The sequence below is a fragment of the Cetorhinus maximus genome, chromosome 1 (genome assembly GCF_964194155.1).
Source record: "Cetorhinus maximus chromosome 1, sCetMax3.hap1.1, whole genome shotgun sequence".
Classification (NCBI taxonomy): domain Eukaryota; kingdom Metazoa; phylum Chordata; class Chondrichthyes; order Lamniformes; family Cetorhinidae; genus Cetorhinus; species Cetorhinus maximus.
The window spans coordinates 244,383,386-244,405,103 of NC_135879.1; the positions used below are offsets into that span (position 1 = coordinate 244,383,386).

General features: G+C 49.0%; 1 protein-coding gene across 1 annotated transcript in view; it reads left to right on the forward strand.

The window, feature by feature from the left end:
• Positions 1-286: 286 nt before the first annotated feature.
• Positions 287-21,718, forward strand: part of cct7 (chaperonin containing TCP1, subunit 7 (eta)) — a 42,866-nt gene continuing 21,434 nt past the window's right edge. Inside the window, exons 1-6 of the mRNA XM_078555060.1 lie at positions 287-372; positions 9,514-9,667; positions 10,414-10,520; positions 18,369-18,494; positions 20,545-20,597; positions 21,488-21,659. Of these exons, the coding sequence (XP_078411186.1) occupies positions 367-372; positions 9,514-9,667; positions 10,414-10,520; positions 18,369-18,494; positions 20,545-20,597; positions 21,488-21,659 (618 nt within the window). The 5' untranslated portion in view covers positions 287-366. The remainder of the gene's footprint in view (positions 373-9,513; positions 9,668-10,413; positions 10,521-18,368; positions 18,495-20,544; positions 20,598-21,487; positions 21,660-21,718) is intronic.

The following is a 21,718-nucleotide window of genomic DNA, read 5'->3' on the forward strand; positions in this document are numbered from 1 at the left end:
ATCCCTGTATTCCAATGCAGATCCCTATTTCTCCAGTGTGCTGATCCCTGTATTCCAATGCAGATCCCTATTTCTCCAGTGTGCTGATCCCTGTATTCCAATGCAGATCCCTATTTCTCCAGTGTACTGATCCCTCTATTCCAATGCAGATCCATTTTTCTCCAGTGTACTGATCCCTTTTACCCTCACATCCAGAATTGGCCAGAGCCGGAGGGGGTCGCCATCTTTGATACTGGCAGAGCGCCGGCGTCTGTCGTTGCCGTGGCAGCTGCGCGCACGGGCACCGTGTGACGTCAGGACGCCGTTGCGTGTTGGCCAGTTGCTGGAAGGTTCCGACGGGGCGGCTCGGAGAGGCGAGGCAGAAAGATGATGGTGGGTGAGCAGAGCGGAGCGGAGCGGAGGCAATCCGGTGCCATCCGCCGGCCGGGGATGGGTTTATCGGTGAAAGGGGGCGCGGGATGTTTACGGGACGTTGCGAGCTGACCGAGAAAGGCCGTATGGGCGTGGGATTGGCTGCTCGCTGCGGGGTTTTGGCCCCGTGTGTGGGGCGCGCGGGCGCCGGCTGGGCCCGGGCCTGGGCCTAGGCCTAGGGAAGGGGGTGGAGGTCAGGCGGTGGGGGGGGGGGGAGTGAGGCGCATTTGGAGCAGTTTGGGTGTGTGGAAGGTGGGTGAGCGCAGATGGGGCCCCCCGGGGGCTATTCTGTGGAGCTCGGGAATGACAAATCTCGGAATCTCTTAAAGGGGGCGGTGACCCTGAGGCGACGTGTGGGGCCCACCCGAAGGCGGAGTCCAGGGCGGTGCTCCACTGGGGGGGTGGGTGGGGGGGCACAGTTTGCTGGCTGGGGCTGGGGGGGGCTAGGGTGAGGTGGTCACGTAACCTCTCTAGCCTGGCTCTGTACTTCATGGAAACTTCTAGAACAATCCGGAAAAGTGTTTTGACAGGAGCCTGTAGGTGCAGGTCTTGATCATTGCTCTCAAAGAGAGACCGTGCTGCAGAGAGGGACCGTGCTGCAGAGAGGGACCGTGCTGCAGAGAGGGACCGTGCTGCAGAGAGGGACCGTGCTGCAGAGAGGGACCGTGCTGCAGAGAGGGACCGTGCTGCAGAGAGGGACCGTGCTGCAGAGAGGGACCGTGCTGCAGAGAGGGACCGTGCTGCAGAGAGGGACCGTGCTGCAGAGAGGGACCGTGCTGCAGAGAGGGACCGTGCTGCAGAGAGGGACCGTGCTGCAGAGAGGGACCGTGCTGCAGAGAGAGACCGTGTTGCTGAAGCTTTTTGGCCTTGCACTCATCCGGACAAACACAAGAATTCCAAATTTCAAACTGTCGCAACAATCGATAGGCAAGTTGACTTTGATTGGCCGAGGTGTTGTCATGGAGAAAGTAACGGGGGAGCTACAGCAGCACCCCCCCCCCGCCCCCCTGGGTAATTCAAAAAAGGGCGCAAGGCTTGAACATGTTCCTCTCTTTTTTTGTAGAGAACTGGTCCTGTGTATGAATGTCCGTCACTCTTGGTAACATCAATGAGCCACGACACAAGTTTGACTGATTATCTTAAACAAAAGTATTTTCTCTTAATCCATTTAGATCTAGTTTAATTCATTGGAAACACTCATCCGAATCCAGAGATTATGGGCCATGAACGTATGAATTAGGAGGAGTAGGCCATTTGGCCCCTCGAGCCTGTTCCGCCATTCAGAAGGATCATAGCTGATCTGATTGTTGCTCAACTCCACGTCCTGCCTGGCCCCGATAGCCTCTGACTCCCTTGTTAGTCAAGAACCTATCTCCTTCTGCCTTAAGAATACTCAATGACCCTGCCTCCACTGGTCCCCTAGTTCTGGTCTCTCCCACAAGGGGAAACATCCTTTCAGCATCCGCCCTGGCAAGTGCTTTCAGGATCTTATATGTTTCGATAACCTCAATCTTCTAAACTCCAATGGCCCAGCCTGCCCAACCTTTTCTCATTTAAGCACCCACCCCCCCAATTCCAGCTACCATTCAAGTGAACCTTCTCTCAACTACTTCTAACACATTTATCCTTTCTTAACTAAGAAGACCAAAACTGTACACAGTACTCCAGATGTGGTCCCACCAACCCCTGCACAACAGTAGTAAAACCTCCCTATTTTGATATTCCATTCCGCTTGCAATAAATGACAACATAATCCAGACTGATACACCCATGCACTACTGTGAGAGCGCTGCACCATTGGAGGTGCCGTCTTTCAGATGAGACGTTAAACTGAGGCCCTGACTTCTCTCAGGGGAATGTAAAAGATCCCAAAGCCAGAGCTCAAGAAACATCAGGAAGTTCCCTCCAGTGCCCTGAACAACATTTATCTCTCAAATACCATCTTTAAAATAGGTTCATTGGCTATTGCATCACTGTCTGTGGGATCTTCCTCTGCAATCAGTTGCCTTACTTACGAAAGTGACTACAGTTCACGAGTACTTTGTTGGCTGTAAAATGCTTTGTGATGTCTTGAAGTTGTAGAAAGTGCTTCTATAAAGGTGTTGTATAAATGGAAGCTCTTTTTTACTGCTTTTGCTTTCATGACACCAGTGACTCCCAATTTGAAAAGAAATCATATAACGTTCTGTGCTTTGGGATATTTTTGAGAGTTGAGATACTGCTATCATTATTACCTGTGCACTTGGTTTTAGTGATTTGCATACATGAACACCCAAATCCTTTTGCTCTTCCACAGTTCCTAGTTTTGCACATTTGTCTTTCTTGAATCCAAAATGGATGTGACCTCACACTATTCCACATTGAACTTCATCTGCTGTAGACTTAATCTATGTCCCTTTGCAACTTCCTTTTGCCAACCACACAACTTCCTGTGACTCCTTATTTAGATCTGTACCTTCATTCAAGTCATTGAAATCTATGGTGAAAGCTTAGGCCTCAGTAGATCCCTGGGGAACACCACTTGTCACATCCCACCACTCAGAACATTTCTTTATCTTTACTCTCTTCTAATTCCCAACGAACCCTCGGCACAAAGTTTAGAGAGGTGGTCACACTGCAGCTGAAGGGAATTGAGGAAGGAAGGGAATGGGTGACCACCAGGCAGTCCAAGAGAAACAGGCAGGTAGTTCAGGAGTCCCCTGGGGTCCCGCTCGCAAATCGGTATTCCATTTTGGAGGCTGATGAGGACACTGGTTCCTCCAGGGAGTGCTGACAGAGCCAAGCTTCTGGCATCACAAGCAGCCTGCCTGTACAGGAGGGGAAGAAGAGAGGAATAGCAATAGTAATAGGGGATTCTATAGTCAGGGGAACAGATAGGCGCTACTGTGGCCGTCAACGTGACTCCAGGATGGTATGTTGCCTCCCTGGTGCCAGGGTCCGGGATGTCACTGAACGGCTGCAGGGCATCATGAAGGGGGAGGGTGATAAGGTAGAGATCACGATACATGTTGGTACCAGTGACATAGGTAGAAAGAGGGATGAGGTCTTGCATCAAGAATTCAGGGAGTTAGGCAGTAGACTAAAAAGCGAGACCTCTCGGGTTGTAATCTCTGGATTACTCCCAGTCCCACGTGCTAGCCAGCTCAGAAATAGGAGAATAGCGCAGATGAATACGTGGCTTAAGAGTTGGCGCAGGAGGGAGGTTTTTAGATTCCTGGATCACTGGGACCGTTTTTGGGGAAGGTGGGACCTGTACAAGCAGGACGGTCTACATCTGAACCAGAGCGGGATTAACATCCTTGTGGGCGGGTTTGCTTGTGCTGTTGGGAGGAGTTTAAACTAATTCGGCAGAGGAAGGGGACACAGAATGTTAGCAGAATAGGGAACCATCATAATACAGTAAAACAATCAAGTCAGAATGAGTACAGCTGCATTAAATTTCAAGGGAGCATGTCAAGGCTGGATGGCCTCTATTTTAATGCCAGGAGTATTACAGGTAAAACAGATGAGTTAAGGGTGATGATTGACACGTGGAATTGTGATATAGTAGCCATCACTGAGACATGGTTGAGGGAAGGGCAGGATTGGCAGCTCAACATTCCGGGATATAGAATCTTCAGGCGAGACAGGGGAGGGGGTAAAAGAGGAGGAGGCGTTGCATTATTAGTTAAGGAGTCAGTTACTGCAGTAAGGAGAGATGATATCTTGGAGGGGGCATCGAATGAAGCTTTGTAGGTAGAGTTTAGGAATACAAAAGGGGCAGCCACATTGTTAGGTGTTTATTATAGACCCCCAGATAGTCAGCGGGAAATTGAGGAGCGAATATGTGCACAATTTGCGGAGGTGTGTAAAAATAAAATCAACAGGGTAATTATATTAGGTGATTTCAACTTTCCCAACATTAATTGGGATAGACATAGTGTTAAGGGCTTGGATGGAGTGGATTTCTTGAAATGTGTACAGGAGAACTTTTTAGGTCAATATGTAGAGGGTCAAACAAGGGACGGCGCGGTGCTGGACCTAATTCTGGGGAATGAAGCCGGACAGGTGGCTGAGGTGGTGGTGGGGGAGCATTTTAGTGATAGCGACCACAACATGGTATAGTTTAAGTTTGTCATGGACAAAGAAATAGACAAGTTGCAAAAAAATTGTTTTGGATTGGGGGAGAGTGGATTTTAGTAAAATAAGGCAGGATCTGGCCAAGGTAGACTGGGAACAGCTACTTGTGGGGAAATCTACAGAGGAGCAGTGGGGGGTGTTCAAAAAGGAAATGGGGAGGGTACAGGCTCAACATGTTCCCTCTAGGGTGATAGGAAGGAGTAACAAGCCCAGAGAACCATGGATGACCAGAGATATTCAGGATACGATGAGAAGGAAAAGAGGCTTTTAGCAGGTACAAGGGGAGCAAATCAGCGGAGGCATTAGTGGAGTACAGAAAGTGCAGGGTGGAGCTTAAGAAAACAATTAGGAGAGCAAAGAGGGGAAATGGGAAAGCTCTCGCTGGTAATAGTAGGGAAAATCCCAAAATATTCTATAAGTATATCAATGGGAAGAGGATAACCAGGGAAAGAGTAGGGCCCATTAGGGACCAAGGGGGCAATCTATGGATGGAGCCAGAGGAGATCAGTTGAACGAATACTTCACATCCATCTTCACCCAAGAGAATGAGGATGAAGGTATTGAACTCGGGGAGAGAGACTGCGAAGTTCTTAAGCAAATTGATATCGGGAGTGACAAGGTATTGGAGGTGTTGGCAGGCTTAAAAGTGGGCAAATATCCAGGCCCGGATGATTTGTGTCCCAGACTGCTGAGGGAGGCAAGGGAGGAGATCGCAGGGGCTCTGATTCAAATTTTTAATTCCTCTCTGGCCACGGGGGAGGTGCCAGAGGACTGGAGAACAGCTAATGTGGTTCCGCTATTTAAGAAGGGTTGTAGAGATAAGCCAGGGAACTACAGGCCAGTGAGTCTTATGTCAGTGGTAGGGAAACTATTGGAGAAAATTCTGAAGGAGAGAATCTATCTCCACTTGGAGAGGCAAGGTTTGATCAGGGATAGTCAGCATGACTTTGTCAGAGGGAGGTCATGCCTAACAAATTTGATTGATTTTTTGAGGAGGTGACCAGGTGTGTAGATGAGGGTACTGTAGTTGATGTAGTTTATATGGATTTCAGTAAAGCCTTTGATAAAGTCCCACATGGGAGGCTTCTAAAGAAGGCAAATGCAGATGTAATACAGGGTAATTTGATAAGGTGGATTCAAAATTGGCTTAGTTGTAGGAGACAAAGGGTGATGACAGAAGGATGCTTTAGCATCTGGAAGCCAGTATCTAGTGGCGTACCACAGGGATCTGTGCTCGGTCCCCTATTATTTGTCATTTATATAAACGACATAGATGGCTGTGGGAGATAGGATTAGTAAGTTTGCAGATGACACAAAGATTGGCCGGGTGGTTAACAGTGAGGTTGAGTGTCTTGGCTACAGGAAGATATAGATGGGGTGGTCAAATGGGCAGATAAGTGGCAGATAGAATTTAACCCTGAAAAACGTGAGGTGATACACTTTGGAAGGAGTAATTTGACAAGGAAGTATTCAATGAACGGCATGACACTCAGAGGTTCTGAGGCACAAAGGGACCTTGGCGTGTGTGCCCATAGGTCTCTGAAGGCAGAGGGGTATGTTAGTGGGGTGGTGCAAAAGGCATATGGGACACTTGCCTTTATCAATCAAGGCATAGATTACAGAAGTAGGGAGATCATGTTGGAGTTGTATAGAACCTTGGTGAGGCCACAGCTGGAGTACTGTGTGCAGTTCTGGTCGCCACATTATAGGAGGGATGTGATTGCACTGGGGGTGCAGAGGAGATTCATGTTGCCTGGGATGAAACATTTAAGTTATGAAGAGAGGTTGGTTAGACTTGGGTTGTTTTCGTTGGAGCAGAGAAGACTGAGGGGGGACCTGATCGAGGTGTACAAGATTATGAGGGGCATGGACAGGGTGGATAGGGAGCAGCTGTTCCCTTTAGTTGAAGGGTCAGTCACGAGTGGACATAAGTTCAAGGTGAGGAGCAAGAGGTTTAAGGGGGATGTGAGGAAAAACTTTTTTACCCAAAGGGTGGTGACGGTCTGGAATGCACTGCCTGGGAGGGTGGTGGAGGTGGGTTGCCTCACGTCCTTTAAAAAGTACCTGGATGAGCACTTGGCACGTCATAACATTCAAGGCTATGGGCCAAGTGCTGGTAAATGGGATTAGGTAGATAGGTCAGGTGTTTCTCACACGTCGGTGCAGACTCGATGGGCTGAAGTGCCTCTTCTGCGCCGTGTGATTCTTTGAAAGTTACTTTGTTATTTTTGCTAATCTCTTGAGTGGAATCTTCTAAAATACCTTCTGGAAGTTCATAAGGACAATATCCATAGACACTCCCTTATCCATCATGCTGGGGATATTGGCTAGATTAATGACCCACCCATTGCAAATCAGCGCTAACACCGATCAGTTTATACTTGTACAAGTGCTGTCACATTGACATGCCTTTTACGAACAGCAAGATCCTAGAAAGTGGGTGAAGGACTGGTTAACCTGTTTTGATGACGCTGGTTGGGGGAAGAATGATGTGGATTTTAAGCAGTCCTCACACTGTACTGCTGTGAGTTCTGAACTATAAACCAAGCTGTAAAACGCATTTGTCCATTAAATCTGCTTCCAACACCCATTATAGGCATAAGAAAAAAAGTTTTCCCATATTGCCTCTGGTTCTTTTGCCAATTACCTTAAATCTGTAATAAAATAAAAAATGCTGGAAATACTGAACAGGCCTGGCAGCACTTGTGGAGAGAGAAACAGTGTTTCAGGTTGATGACCTTTTTGTCAGAACTAAGTTCTCTTTAAAGATCATCAACCTGAAACATTAACTCTTTTCGCTCTCCACAGATGCTGCCAGATGTGAATATTTTCTGTTTTAATTTCTAGCATCTGCGGTATTTTACTTTCTTAAAAACCTTAAATCTGTTTCTGATAGTTCTGCCACTTTATTCATCCATTCATGGGCCACACTGGTAGAATCCATCTTTATCACATATTCCAAATTGCCCTTGTAAAGTGGTGGTGAACTGTCTTCTTGAGCCACTGCAGTCTGCGTTGGTGTAGGCACCCCCACTGTGCTGTTAGTTGGCAGTTCTAGGATTTTGGCCCAGTGATGCTGAAGGAACAGTAATATATTTTCAAGTCAGGATTATGTGAGAGTGCAGGTGATGGTGTTGTCATGCTACCTTTGACCTTCTAGACAGCTGGAGCTGTGGGTTTGAGAAGTGATGTTGCAGAAACTTTGGCAAGTTGCTTCAGTGCACCTTGTAGGTACACACTGCAGTCGTGGTGTGCTGGGCTGGAGGGAGTGAATGTTTAAAGTGGTGGACTGCTTTATCCTAGATGCTGTTGAGCTTCTTGAGTGTTTCTGGAAACAACTTTCCTCATTTATTTTATCAAAAATATTCATGAATTTGAACGCCACTATCAAATCTCCCCTTAACCTTCTCTACTCCAAGGAGATCAACTTCAGCTTCTCCAGTCTCTCTGAAAGTAGTTCCTCATCTCTAGTATCATTCTAGTAAATCTCTTCTACACCCTTTCCAAGGTCTTGTCATCCTTTCTAGTGTAGTACCTAGAATTGAACAAGAGTTCTCCAGCTGAGGCCTAGCCAGTGTTTTAATGTTCAGTACAACTTCCTTGTTTTTGCACTCTTTTCCTATTCATAAAGCCCAGGGCCCCACATGCTTTTTGAACAGCCCTCTCAACTTGTCCTGCTATCTTCAAAGATTTCTGCACATAAACCTGTTGTTCTTTGTTCCTGAACCTTGTTTAAAATTATAACATTTAGTTTACATTGCCTCACCTCAATGCTGCCAAAATACATTGTGTGTCTAACTGTTTTACAAGTCTTATCAATGTCTTCCTGAAATCTGCTATTATTCTCCTCATTGTTTTAATTTTTGTATCATCTGCAAACTTTGAAAGCACACTCTATTCCTTAAAGTACCTTGAACCTGAATGGGTGAACTTAGATGGACTGAATGGCATGCTGTGGCCTGAAGTGGGTAACTTCAGGACCATTGCAATGTTTGAGATCCGCCAAACCACGCATTCCAACTTTTTCTCTCTTCTCATTGGGGTCAAGTATAGCACGGCAACCAAGAAGAGAATGAATTAAGAGTACAATACATACAATATTTAAACTGACTGTAAGATAGTAAAATGTTCCAAATCACTTGATAGGGGCATGAGAAAAACACAATAAACTTCAAGATAAAGACCTTAGGAAGGGGAGCCAAACACTTGATCAGATGTGGGATTCATGGAAGATGTTAAAAGGTTGAGGTTTAGGGACGAAATTGGAGATGAGGTAGGATACAAAATTTGCTAAGGGACTGAAAATAAAGAGTAATGCTAAATGGTTACTTTTCAGACTGGATGGCAATACAGTGGTGTTTCCCAGGGTTCAGTATTGAGCGAGATTGAGGAAGTGAGAGACCTTGGAGTGTATGTCCACAGGCCCCTGAAGGTGGCAGGACAGGTGGATAAGGTGGTAAAAAAAGCATATGGAATGCTTTCCTTTGTTGGGTGAGGTATTGAATACAAAAGCAGGGATGAAATGATGGAATTGTATAAAACGCTGGTTAGGCCACAGTTGGAATTTTGTGTACAGTTCTGGTCACCACATCACAGGAAGGACATAGTTGCTCTGGAGAGAGTGCAGAGGAATTTTACAAGAATGCTGCCAGAGCTTGTAAATTGCAGCTATGAGGAGAATTGGATAGGCTAGGGCACTCTGAAAGAAGAATCCATTTGAAGCAAAGGTTATATGGAGTGGACTGAAGAATGGGAGAAAGTGGGCAGCACTTTCTGAAAGCCAGCAGAGGTGCAATGACCTTCTCCTTTGCCTGCAGATTCTATGATTGTAATACCAATTTCTTAGTTTACGCTAATATCTTCTAGTCTTCTCAAACTTGGTGGTATTTAGTACTCTGTACTTTAGCCTTCAAAAGGTGACTCATTAAGTCCATGTCATCCAATTATTAATAGATTTAATCTAAATGTGCTTTTCTTTCCCAGTCCACACCGGTTATCCTCCTCAAGGAGGGGACTGACACTTCCCAAGGAACTCCACAGCTTGTCAGTAACATTAATGCCTGCCAGGTTATCGCTGAGGCCGTTCGTACCACACTGGGGCCACGTGGGATGGACAAGCTCATCGTGGATGATAGAGGTAGGGGTAATAGGCACCTTGGCCATATTTTTCTATCTTCCCCATGACTTAATAGAGTTAGAAGATCAGCTCTAATTTCATGGAATGGTGGAACAGAGTCAAGGGGCTAAACGACCTCTTCCTGTTCCTTTGTTCCTAAATGTGTGTAACATCAGAATGGTAAATATTCTAAGGTGTTGAGTAGCTGTTCCTGATTGCTACTGTTGAGTAGCTTGCTTTATTATATTTCATGGTGATATATGTGGTTATGTTTCAAGCGGTTGAATTGACTGCAGCACACTATATTGTGCCATGCAATGTGTGGAACAGTAACTGTGGTTTCAAATAACTATCTCCACTAAGACTGTGGCAATTTTAATTTTGAAGCTTTAAATTCCTCATGTGGCGATGTCGTTAATCTTGTCATTGATCGGCTGCTTTCTACTTTAGCCTTTCTTGTGGAAATTGTGTTGCGAGCTATTTGGCCCTGAGAGTTATCACTAATGGACAAGGTGCCATTCCGAAGTGAATTCCGCCTAGAGATTTTGCAGCAGGAGCCATCAAATTCAATTAGGAGTGCAAACTGATTCAGCCCATCTTCTGTACAGTGCAGGGTGCTGATAACAATTGTGCCTCTACTACTGTACAGCTAATCAAACACAGACCAAAGATTGCACATACACCTTTTGCTCTGTGTGGCTGGATGGCGTGTACTAGACAGTTGGAAGAGTCTCTGGTGCATTAAATGTGTGGTGTGTTTTTTTTAGGGAAAGCTACTGTTTCAAATGATGGAGCCACCATCTTGAAGCTTCTCGATGTTGTTCATCCAGCTGCAAAAACCCTTGTGGACATCGCAAAATCACAAGATGCTGAGGTAAAATGAAAGGGAACATTTTCATTTCCTCTCTTCCAAATCAAGATTCAAATGCTACGGGAGGTCAGACAACGTCTACTCATGCCAAGGGAATGTGGATCACTGTCCTTTCACACTCTGGGACAGTGGGTCACACACTGTCTTTTCACGCCCTGGGACAGTGGGTCACACGCTGTCCTTTCACACTCTGGGACAGTGGGTCACATGCTGTCCTTTCACGCTCTGGGACAGTGGGTCACACACTGTCCTTTCACACTCTGGGGCAGTGGGTCACACACTGTCCTTTCACGCCCTGGGACAGTGGGTCACACGCTGTCCTTTCACACTCTGGGACAGTGGGTCACACGCTATCCTTTCACACTCTGGGACAGTGGGTCACACAATGTCCTTTCACGCCCTGGGAAAGTGGGTCACACACTGTCCTTTCATGCCCTGGGACAGTGGGTCACACGCTGTCCTTTCACATCCTGGGACAGTGGGTCACACGCTGTCCTTTCACACTCTGGGACAGTGGGTCACACACTGCCCTTTCATGCCCTGGGACAGTGGGTCACACACTGTCCTTTCACATCCTGGGACAGTGAGTCACACACTGTCCTTTCACACTCTGGGACAGTGGGTCACACGCTGTCCTTTCACACTCTGGGACAGTGGGTCACACACTGTCCTTTCACACTCTGGGACAGTGGGTCACACACTGTCCTTTCACACTCTGGGACAGTGGGTCACACACTGTCCTTTCACACTCTGGGACAGTGGGTCACACACTGTCCATTCACACACGGGGACAGTGGGTCACACACTGTCCTTTCACACTCTGGGACAGTGGGTCACACACTGTCCTTGCACACTGTGGGACAGTGGGTCACACATTGTCCTTTCACTCTCTGGGACAGTGGGTCACACACTGACCATTCACACTCGGGGACAGTGGGTCACACACTGTCCTTTTGCACTCTGGGACAGTGGGTCACACACTGTCCTTGCACACTCTGGGACAGTGGGTCACACGTTGTCCTTTTGCACTCTGGGACAGTGGGTCACACACTCCTTTCACACTCAGGGACAGTGGGTCACACGCTGTCCTTTCACACTCTGGGACAGTGGGTCACACACTGTCCTTTCACATCCTGGGACAGTGGGTCACACACTGTCCTTTCACACTCTGGGACAGTGGGTCACACGCTGTCCTTTCACACTCTGGGACAGTGGGTCACACGCTGTCCTTTCACATTCTGGGACAGTGGGTCACACACTGCCCTTTTATGCCCTGGGACAGTGGGTCACACACTGACCTTTCACACTCTGGGACAGTGGGTCACACACTGCCCTTTCATGCCCTGGGACAGTGGGTCACACACTGTCCTTTCACATCCTGGGATAGTGGGTCACACACTGGCCTTTCACACTCTGGGACAGTGGGTCACACACTGCCCTTTCATGCCCTGGGACAGTGGGTCACACACTGTCCTTTCACATCCTGGGACAGTGAGTCACACACTGTCCTTTCACACTCTGGGACAGTGGGTCACACGCTGACCTTTCACACTCTGGGACAGTGGGTCACACACTCTCCTTTCACACTCTGGGACAGTGCGTCACACGCTGTCCTTTCACACTCTGGGACAGTGGGTCACACACTGTCCTTTCACACTCTGGGACAGTGGGTCACACACTGTCCTTTCACACTCTGGGACAGTGGGTCACACACTGTCCTTTCACACTCTGGGACAGTGGGTCACACACTGTCCTTTCACACTCTGGGACAGTGAGTCACACACTGTCCTTTCACACTCTGGGACAGTGGGTCACACGCTGACCTTTCACACTCTGGGACAGTGGGTCACACACTCTCCTTTCACACTCTGGGACAGTGCGTCACACGCTCTCCTTTCACACTCTGGGACAGTGGGTCAGACACTGTCCTTTCACACTCTGGGACAGTGGGTCACACACTGTCCTTTCACACTCTGGGACAGTGGGTCAGACACTGTCCTTTCACACTCTGGGACAGTGGGTCACACACTGTCCTTTCACACTCTGGGACAGTGGGTCACACGCTGTCCTTTCACACTCTGGGACAGTGGGTCACACACTGTCCTTTCACACTCTGGGGCAGTGGGTCACACGCTGTCCTTTCACGCCCTGGGACAGTGGGTCACACGTTGTCCTTTCACACTCTGGGACAGTGGGTCACACAATGTCCTTTCACGCCCTGGGACAGTGGGTCACACGCTGTCCTTTCATGCCCTGGGACAGTGGGTCACACGCTGTCCTTTCACACTCAGGGACAGTGGGTCACACGCTGTCCTTTCACACTCTGGGACAGTGGGTCACACACTGCCCTTTCATGCCCTGGGACAGTGGGTCACACACTGTCCTTTCACATCCTGGGACAGTGGGTCACACACTGTCCTTTCACACTCTGGGACAGTGGGTCACACGCTGTCCTTTCACACTCTGGGACAGTGGGTCACACACTGCCCTTTTATGCCCTGGGACAGTGGGTAACACACTGTCCTTTCACATCCTGGGACAGTGGGTCACACACTGGCCTTTCACACTTTGGGACAGTGGGTCACACACTGTCTATTCACACTCTGGGACAGTGGGTCACACGCTGTCCTTTCACATCCTGGGACAGGGGGTCACACGCTGTCCTTTCACACTCTGGGACAGTGGGTCACACGCTGACCTTTCACACTCTGGGACAGTGGGTCACACACTCTCCTTTCACACTCTGGGACAGTGCGTCACACGCTCTCCTTTCACACTCTGGGACAGTGGGCGACGCACTGTCATTTCACACTCTGGGACAGTGGGCGACGCACTGTCATTTCATATTCTGGGTCAGTGGGTCACACTGTCCTTGCACACTCTGGGACAGTGGGTTACACACTGTCCATTCACACACGGGGACAGTGGGTCACACACTGTCCTTTCACACTCTGGGACAGTGGGTCACACACTGTCCTTGCACACTGTGGGACAGTGGGTCACACATTGTCCTTTCACACTCTGGGACAGTGGGTCACACACTGACCATTCACACTCGGGGACAGTGGGTCACACACTGCCATTTCATGCCCTGGGACAGTGGGTCACACACTGTCCTTTCACATCCTGGGATAGTGGGTCACACACTGGCCTTTCACACTCTGGGACAGTGGGTCACACACTGTCTATTCACACTCTGGGACAGTGGGTCACACGCTGTCCTTTCACATCCTGGGACAGGGGGTCACACGCTGTCCTTTCACATTCTGGGACAGTGGGTCACACGCTGTCCTTTCACATCCTGGGACAGTGGGTCACACGCTGTCCTTTCACACTCTGGGACAGTGGGTCACACACTGTCCTTTCACACTCTAGGACAGTGGGTCACACACTGTCCTTTCACACTCTGGGACAGTGGGTCACACACTGTCCTTTCACACTCTGGGACAGTGGGTCACACACTGTCCTTTCACACTCTGGGACAGTGGGTCAGACACCGTCCTTTCACACTCTGGGACAGTGGGTCACACACTGTCCTTTCACACTCTGGGACAGTGGGTCACACGCTCTCCTTTCACACTCTGGGACAGTGGGCGACGCACTGTCATTTCACACTCTGGGACAGTGGGCGACGCACTGTCATTTCATATTCTGGGTCAGTGGGTCACACTGTCCTTGCACACTCTGGGACAGTGGGTTACACACTGTCCATTCACACACGGGGACAGTGGGTCACACACTGTCCTTTCACACTCTGGGACAGTGGGTCACACACTGTCCTTGCACACTGTGGGACAGTGGGTCACACATTGTCCTTTCACTCTCTAGGTCAGTGGGTCACACACTGACCATTCACACTCGGGGACAGTGGGTCACACACTGTCCTTTTGCACTCTGGGACAGTGGGTCACACACTGTCCTTGCACACTCTGGGACAGTGGGTCACACGTTGTCCTTTTGCACTCTGGGACAGTGGGTCACACACTCCTTTCACACTCTGGGACAGTGGGTCACACTGTCCTTTCACACTCTGGGACAGTGGATCACACACTGCCCTTTCACACTCTGGGACAGTGGGTCACACACTGTCCTTTCACACTCTGGGACAGTGGGTCACGCAGTGTCCTTTCACACTCTGGGACAGTGGGTCACACACCCCTTTCACACTGGGACAGTGGGTCTCACACTGGGACAGTGGGTCACACACTGTCCTTTCACACTCTGGGACAGTGGGTCACACGCTGTCCTTTCACACTCTGGGACAGTGGGTCAGACACTGTCCTTTCACACTCTGGGTCAGTGGGTCACACACCGTCCTTTCACACCCTGGGACAGTGGGCCACACACTCCTTTCACACTCTGGGACAGTGGGTCACGCACTCCTTTCACGCTCTGGGACAGTGGGTCACACACTGTCCTTTCACACCCTGGGACAGTGGGTCATGCACTCCTTTCACACTCTGGGACAGTGGGTCACACACTGTCCTTTCACACTCTGGGACAGTGGGTCACACACTGTTCTTGCACACTGTGGGACAGTGGGTCACACATTGTCCTTTCACTCTCTGGGACAGTGGGTCACACACTGACCATTCACACTCGGGGACAGTGGGTCACACACTGTCCTTTTGCACTCTGGGACAGCGGGTCACACACTGTCCTTGCACACTCTGGGACAGTGGGTCACACGTTGTCCTTTTGCACTCTGGGACAGTGGGTCACACACTGTCCTTTCACACTCTGGGACAGTGGGTCACACACTGTCCTTTCACACTCTGGGACAGTGGGTCACACACTGTCCTTTCACACTTGGACAGTGGGTCACACACTGTCCTTTCACACTCTGGGACAGTGGGTCACACACTGTCCTTTCACACTCTGGGGCAGTGGGTCACACGCTGTCCTTTCACGCCCTGGGACAGTGGGTCACACGTTGTCCTTTCACACTCTGGGACAGTGGGTCACACATTGTCCTTTCACACTCTGGGACAGTGGGTCACACAATGTCCTTTCACGCCCTGGGACAGTGGGTCACACGCTGTCCTTTCATGCCCTGGGACAGTGGGTCACACGCTGTCCTTTCACACTCAGGGACAGTGGGTCACACGCTGTCCTTTCACACTCTGGGACAGTGGGTCACACACTGCCCTTTCATGCCCTGGGACAGTGGGTCACACACTGTCCTTTCACATCCTGGGAAAGTGGGTCACACACTGTCCTTTCACACTCTGGGACAGTGGGTCACATGCTGTCCTTTCACACTCTGGGACAGTGGGTCACACGCTGTCCTTTCACACTCTGGGACAGTGGGTCACACGCTGCCCTTTTATGCCCTGGGACAGTGGGTCACACACTGTCCTTTCACATCCTGGGACAGTGGGTCACACACTGGCCTTTCACACTCTGGGACAGTGGGTCACACACTGTCTATTCACACTCTGGGACAGTGGGTCACACGCTGTCCTTTCACATCCTGGGACAGGGGGTCACACGCTGTCCTTTCACACTCTGGGACAGTGGGTCACACGCTGACCTTTCACACTCTGGGACAGTGGGTCACACACTCTCCTTTCACACTCTGGGACAGTGCGTCACACGCTCTCCTTTCACACTCTGGGACAGTGGGCGACGCACTGTCATTTCATATTCTGGGTCAGTGGGTCACACTGTCCTTGCACACTCTGGGACAGTGGGTTACACACTGTCCATTCACACACGGGGACAGTGGGTCACACACTGTCCTTTCACACTCTGGGACAGTGGGTCACACACTGTCCTTGCACACTGTGGGACAGTGGGTCACACATTGTCCTTTCACTCTCTGGGACAGTGGGTCACACACTGACCATTCACACTCGGGGACAGTGGGTCACACACTCCTTTCACACTCTGGGACAGTGGGTCACACGCTGTCCTTTCACACTCTGGGACAGTGGGTCACACACTGTCCTTTCACATCCTGGGACAGTGGGTCACACACTGTCCTTTCACACTCTGGGACAGTGGGTCACACGCTGTCCTTTCACACTCTGGGACAGTGGGTCACACGCTGTCCTTTCACATTCTGGGACAGTGGGTCACACACTGCCCTTTTATGCCCTGGGACAGTGGGTCACACACTGACCTTTCTCACTCTGGGACAGTGGGTCACACACTGCCATTTCATGCCCTGGGACAGTGGGTCACACACTGTCCTTTCACATCCTGGGATAGTGGGTCACACACTGGCCTTTCACACTCTGGGACAGTGGGTCACACACTGTCTATTCACACTCTGGGACAGTGGGTCACACACTGTCCTTTCACACTCTAGGACAGTGGGTCACACACTGTCCTTTCACACTCTGGGACAGTGGGTCACACACTGTCCTTTCACACTCTGGGACAGTGGGTCACACACTGTCCTTTCACACTCTGGGACAGTGGGCGACGCACTGTCATTTCACACTCTGGGACAGTGGGCGACGCACTGTCATTTCATGTTCTGGGTCAGTGGGTCACACTGTCCTTGCACACTCTGGGACAGTGGGTTACACACTGTCCATTCACACACGGGGACAGTGGGTCACACACTGTCCTTTCACACTCTGGGACAGTGGGTCACACACTGTCCTTGCACACTGTGGGACAGTGGGTCACACATTGTCCTTTCACTCTCTGGGTCAGTGGGTCACACACTGACCATTCACACTCTGGGACAGTGGGTCACACACTGTCCTTTTGCACTCTGGGACAGTGGGTCACACACTGTCCTTGCACACTCTGGGACAGTGGGTCACACGTTGTCCTTTTGCACTCTGGGACAGTGGGTCACACACTCCTTTCACACTCTGGGACAGTGGGTCACACTGTCCTTTCACACTCTGGGACAGTGGATCACACACTGCCCTTTCACACTCTGGGACAGTGGGTCACACACTGTCCTTTCACACTCTGGGACAGTGGGTCACGCAGTGTCCTTTCACACTCTGGGACAGTGGGTCACACACCCCTTTCACACTGGGACAGTGGGTCTCACACTGGGACAGTGGGTCACACACTGTCCTTTCACACTCTGGGACAGTGGGTCACACGCTGTCCTTTCACACTCTGGGACAGTGGGTCAGACACTGTCCTTTCACACTCTGGGTCAGTGGGTCACACACCGTCCTTTCACACCCTGGGACAGTGGGCCACACACTCCTTTCACACTCTGGGACAGTGGGTCACGCACTCCTTTCACGCTCTGGGACAGTGGGTCACACACTGTCCTTTCACACCCTGGGACAGTGGGTCATGCACTCCTTTCACACTCTGGGACAGTGGGTCACACTGTTCTTACATACTCTGGGACGGGGGCACACATTGTCCTTTCACATTCTTGGACAGTGGGCCACACACTCCTTTCACACTCTGGGACAGTGGGTCACACTGTTCTTTCACACTCTGGGACAGGGGCACATGCTGTCCTTTCACACTCTGGGACAGTGGGTCTCACACTCCTTTCACACTCTGGGACAGTGGGTCTCACACTCCTTTCACACTCTGGGACAGCGGGGCACACACTGTCCTTTCATACTCTGGGACAGTGGGTCTCACACTCTTTTCACACTCTGGGACAGTGGGGCACACACTGACCTTTCACACTCTGGGACAGTGGGGCACACACTGACCTTTCACATTCTGGGACAGTGGGGCACACACTGACCTTTCACACTCTGGGGCAGTGGGTCTCACATTGTTATTTTACACTCTGGGACAGTGGTGAGATAGTGGATCAGGCACTCCTTTTAAATGGGCTCATAGTTGTAATGATGAAGTTTAGAATACATATAATGGTAATATGTTGACTTTTCTTGTCTTTCTTTCCAGGTGGGTGATGGAACCACTTCCGTTACTTTACTTGCTGCAGAATTCCTGAGACAGATCAAATCCTATGTGGAAGAGGGACTTCATCCCCAGATTATCATCCGATCCTTCCGTAGGGCCACGCAGCTGGTAATAATGGCTTTTCTTTTATTTTATAATGGGCTGGGTTGTGATTTAATGGATGTCCCTGGATCTTCAATACCTCTGAAGAAAAATTTAGAAACTGGTCCGATCTCCTTTCTGTCACAGTCTGAAAGCTATTTTGCATGCATTTTTATAGTTTCCTGAAAAGCAATCCCCAGACAGGCACTCATCTTGTTGATTTATGATCCCTTTGTCTCTTTTTAATCTGCCTCAATATGTGGGTTGATATTTTGTGACATATGAATTAGCCAGTGAGCAGGAGTATTCACCCCAGCTATACAGTTTGAACCAGTCTTAGCAAGTATTTGGTGATATGTTCTGAATAATTCCATTGGGTCATCTTTATATCATACACTTACGAGTTGGATAATTTGGCATCTGTGTGTTCTGCTCTCTTCAAGACTTGAAGTATGACCTAAACTAAGCCACAGATGATGTCCAGTGCGACTGAGACTCTGGTAACCGATCGCTCCACACGTGCTCCCTGCAGCCTTTGACACAGTTGACCCACTCTCCTCCAACACCTTTTCTCCCCTGTCAAGTTCAGTGGGCTATCCTCGCCTGCTTTCATTCCAAAAATATGTCAAGTTACACACATGCGCCTGTGGCATCCACCACGTCTTTCAGCACCTCCAGTGCCTCTGTGTTGTTGGACTGTTGCTTCAACATCTAGTTCTTGTATGGATAGGTTATGTTACTGAACTAGTAACCCAGAGGCCTTGATTACTAATCCAGGAGATGAGTTCAAGTCCCACCATGGCAGTTTGTAAATTGAATTCACTTAATTAAATAAATCTGGAATAAAAAGCTACCTTCAGTAATGGTGATCATGAAGCTATTGGATCGTTGTAATAAACCCACCTAGTTCACTAGTGTCCTTGAGGGATGGAAACCTGCCAGCCTTTAAAAAGTCTGTCCTGTATGTGATTTCAGGTGCCCACCAGTGTGGTTTACTCAACTACCATGTGAAATGGCCTAGTTGCTATCACCACCTCTAGAACAGTTAGGGATGGGCAATAAATACTACCAGCAATGTCCACATCCTCTGAATAAATAGAAAAGCTTGCAAGTTATTCCAATACACATTGTGGAGTGGGGGGTGGGATCTGAAACCATTGTCTAGAGCCTCTATTACAAACTTTGATCTGTCACCACTGATTCAAACCCCACTCCATGGCCTCTGTTTCAGGTTGAGCCAGACTGTTTTCAACCTTGGCGTCCTATTTGACACAAAACTGGGATTCAAGCATCCTATTCTCATCACCAAGATTGCCTACTTCTACCTTTGTAACATGCCCCATCTCTACCACTGTCTCAACCCATCTGCTGAAATCTTACCCATGCCTTTGTTAGTCCAATGTTCTCCTGGCCAACCTCCCATATTCCACCACCTGTAAATTTCAGCACATCCAAAACTCTGCTGTTCTAATGCGCACTAAGTCCCAGCCATCCATTATTGTTGACCTGTGTTGGCTCCTGGCCCAGTAACATCAAGTTCAAAGTTTTTATCCCTCGGTGTTTCTTCAACCCTTGTCCCTTGTGCATTTTCCTCCCCATGACTTCCTTTGCCCCTTAATTGGTGGCCGTGTCTTCAGCTGCTTAGGCCCTAAGCTCTGGAATTCCCTCCCTATATCTCTATCTCTCCACCTTGCCTCCTTTCAGACCTTCCTTAAAACTTAAAATCTTTTTGCCGAGCCTTGCGCACCCTTTCCAGTGTCTCTTGCTCAATTTCGATCCGATTGCACTCCTGTGAAGTAGCTTGGAATGCTTTACTATTTATATAGCACTCTTATTGTGCTTTCCACAAGTTACTGATGCTGTTAATGTAGGATGAGATTCAGTTTTTGTTGTTTGATTCATGGTTACAAATATTTCCTCCACTTGCCCCTATGTTATCAGCACTTGGTAAACAAAAGTTTGATTGGCTGTGCTGGCATCATTGGATATAATCTGGTGTATAACGGAGTGTAAAGACTGAGAAGCCCTCAAGAGCTCTTATTTTGTAGCTGATTCTGATTTTTCCTTTCTGGTATAGGCCTTGGAAAAAATCAAAGCCATTGCTGTAACTGTGAAGAAAGACGACAAAGAGTAAGTATAAAATATACTGTAAGCTCACTGACTCACACAGCTACCTGGATTAAACATTGCATCAGCCTGTTTCCTGTAGGGATCTCTTCCATTCTCCCAATTCCTCTGTCTCCCTTGCACATGCTCTGACGAAGCCATCTTCTATGCCAGTGTTCTGATATTTCTTTCTTTTTTTTACCTCAGTGGAGGATTCCCTGTCTCTCTGGTTGACAGGACCCTCAACCTCATCCATCTCATTTCGCACATTTCTGCTTTCATCCCTTCCCTTCCTTTCCAGAACATGTTAGGTTTCACTTGTCCTCACCTTCCACCCGAGCCTCCACATTCAAGGGATCATCCTCTCCCATTTCTGCCACCTCCGGCATGATTCCTCCACTAACACATTCTTCCCCTTTTCAGCATTCCGAAGGGAATGTTCCCTCCGCGACACCATGGTCCACTCCTCAGTCACCCCCTTTTTCAGCACTTGCATTTTCCAGATACAGGTTCAGGAGATGCTACTGCCTTGAAGTGCTGCATGTTGCTGTTAGTCAAAATCATGGAATCCCTACCTAAGTGCCTATGTATGTTTCAAGTTAGGATGGCGTTTGACTTGGAGAGGATTATGTCTCCATGCACCCTCTGCCCTTGTCCTTCTTGGTGATGGAGGTCCTGGATTTGGGAGGTGCTGTTCAAGAAGCCTTGGAGCATTGCTGCATTGCATCCAGTAGATAGCACAGACGGCAGCCATGTACACTATGGTAAAGAGTGTGGAAATGCTGTCAATCAAGTGGACCTGTTTGTAGTTCCATTAACAGGCTGGATGTAGTTGTAGGATAAACATGTCTAATAGTTTTAATGCTGCTCCTTTCAATGTACATGGTTTGTTTTATCTCGTCCCATCCTTGCAGACACCAGAGAGAGCTTTTAGAGAAATGCGCTGCTACTGCCCTCAGCTCCAAACTGATTGCTCTTCAGAAAGGTTTCTTCTCCAAGATGGTGGTGGATGCAGTCATGATGCTGGATGTCCTTCTCCCACTGAAAATGATTGGCATAAAGAAAGTTCAAGGAGGAGGTCTGGAGGTTGGTGTTTGACAACATTAATCCTATCTGGTTACTTACATGAAATTCTTTCTCTTGCT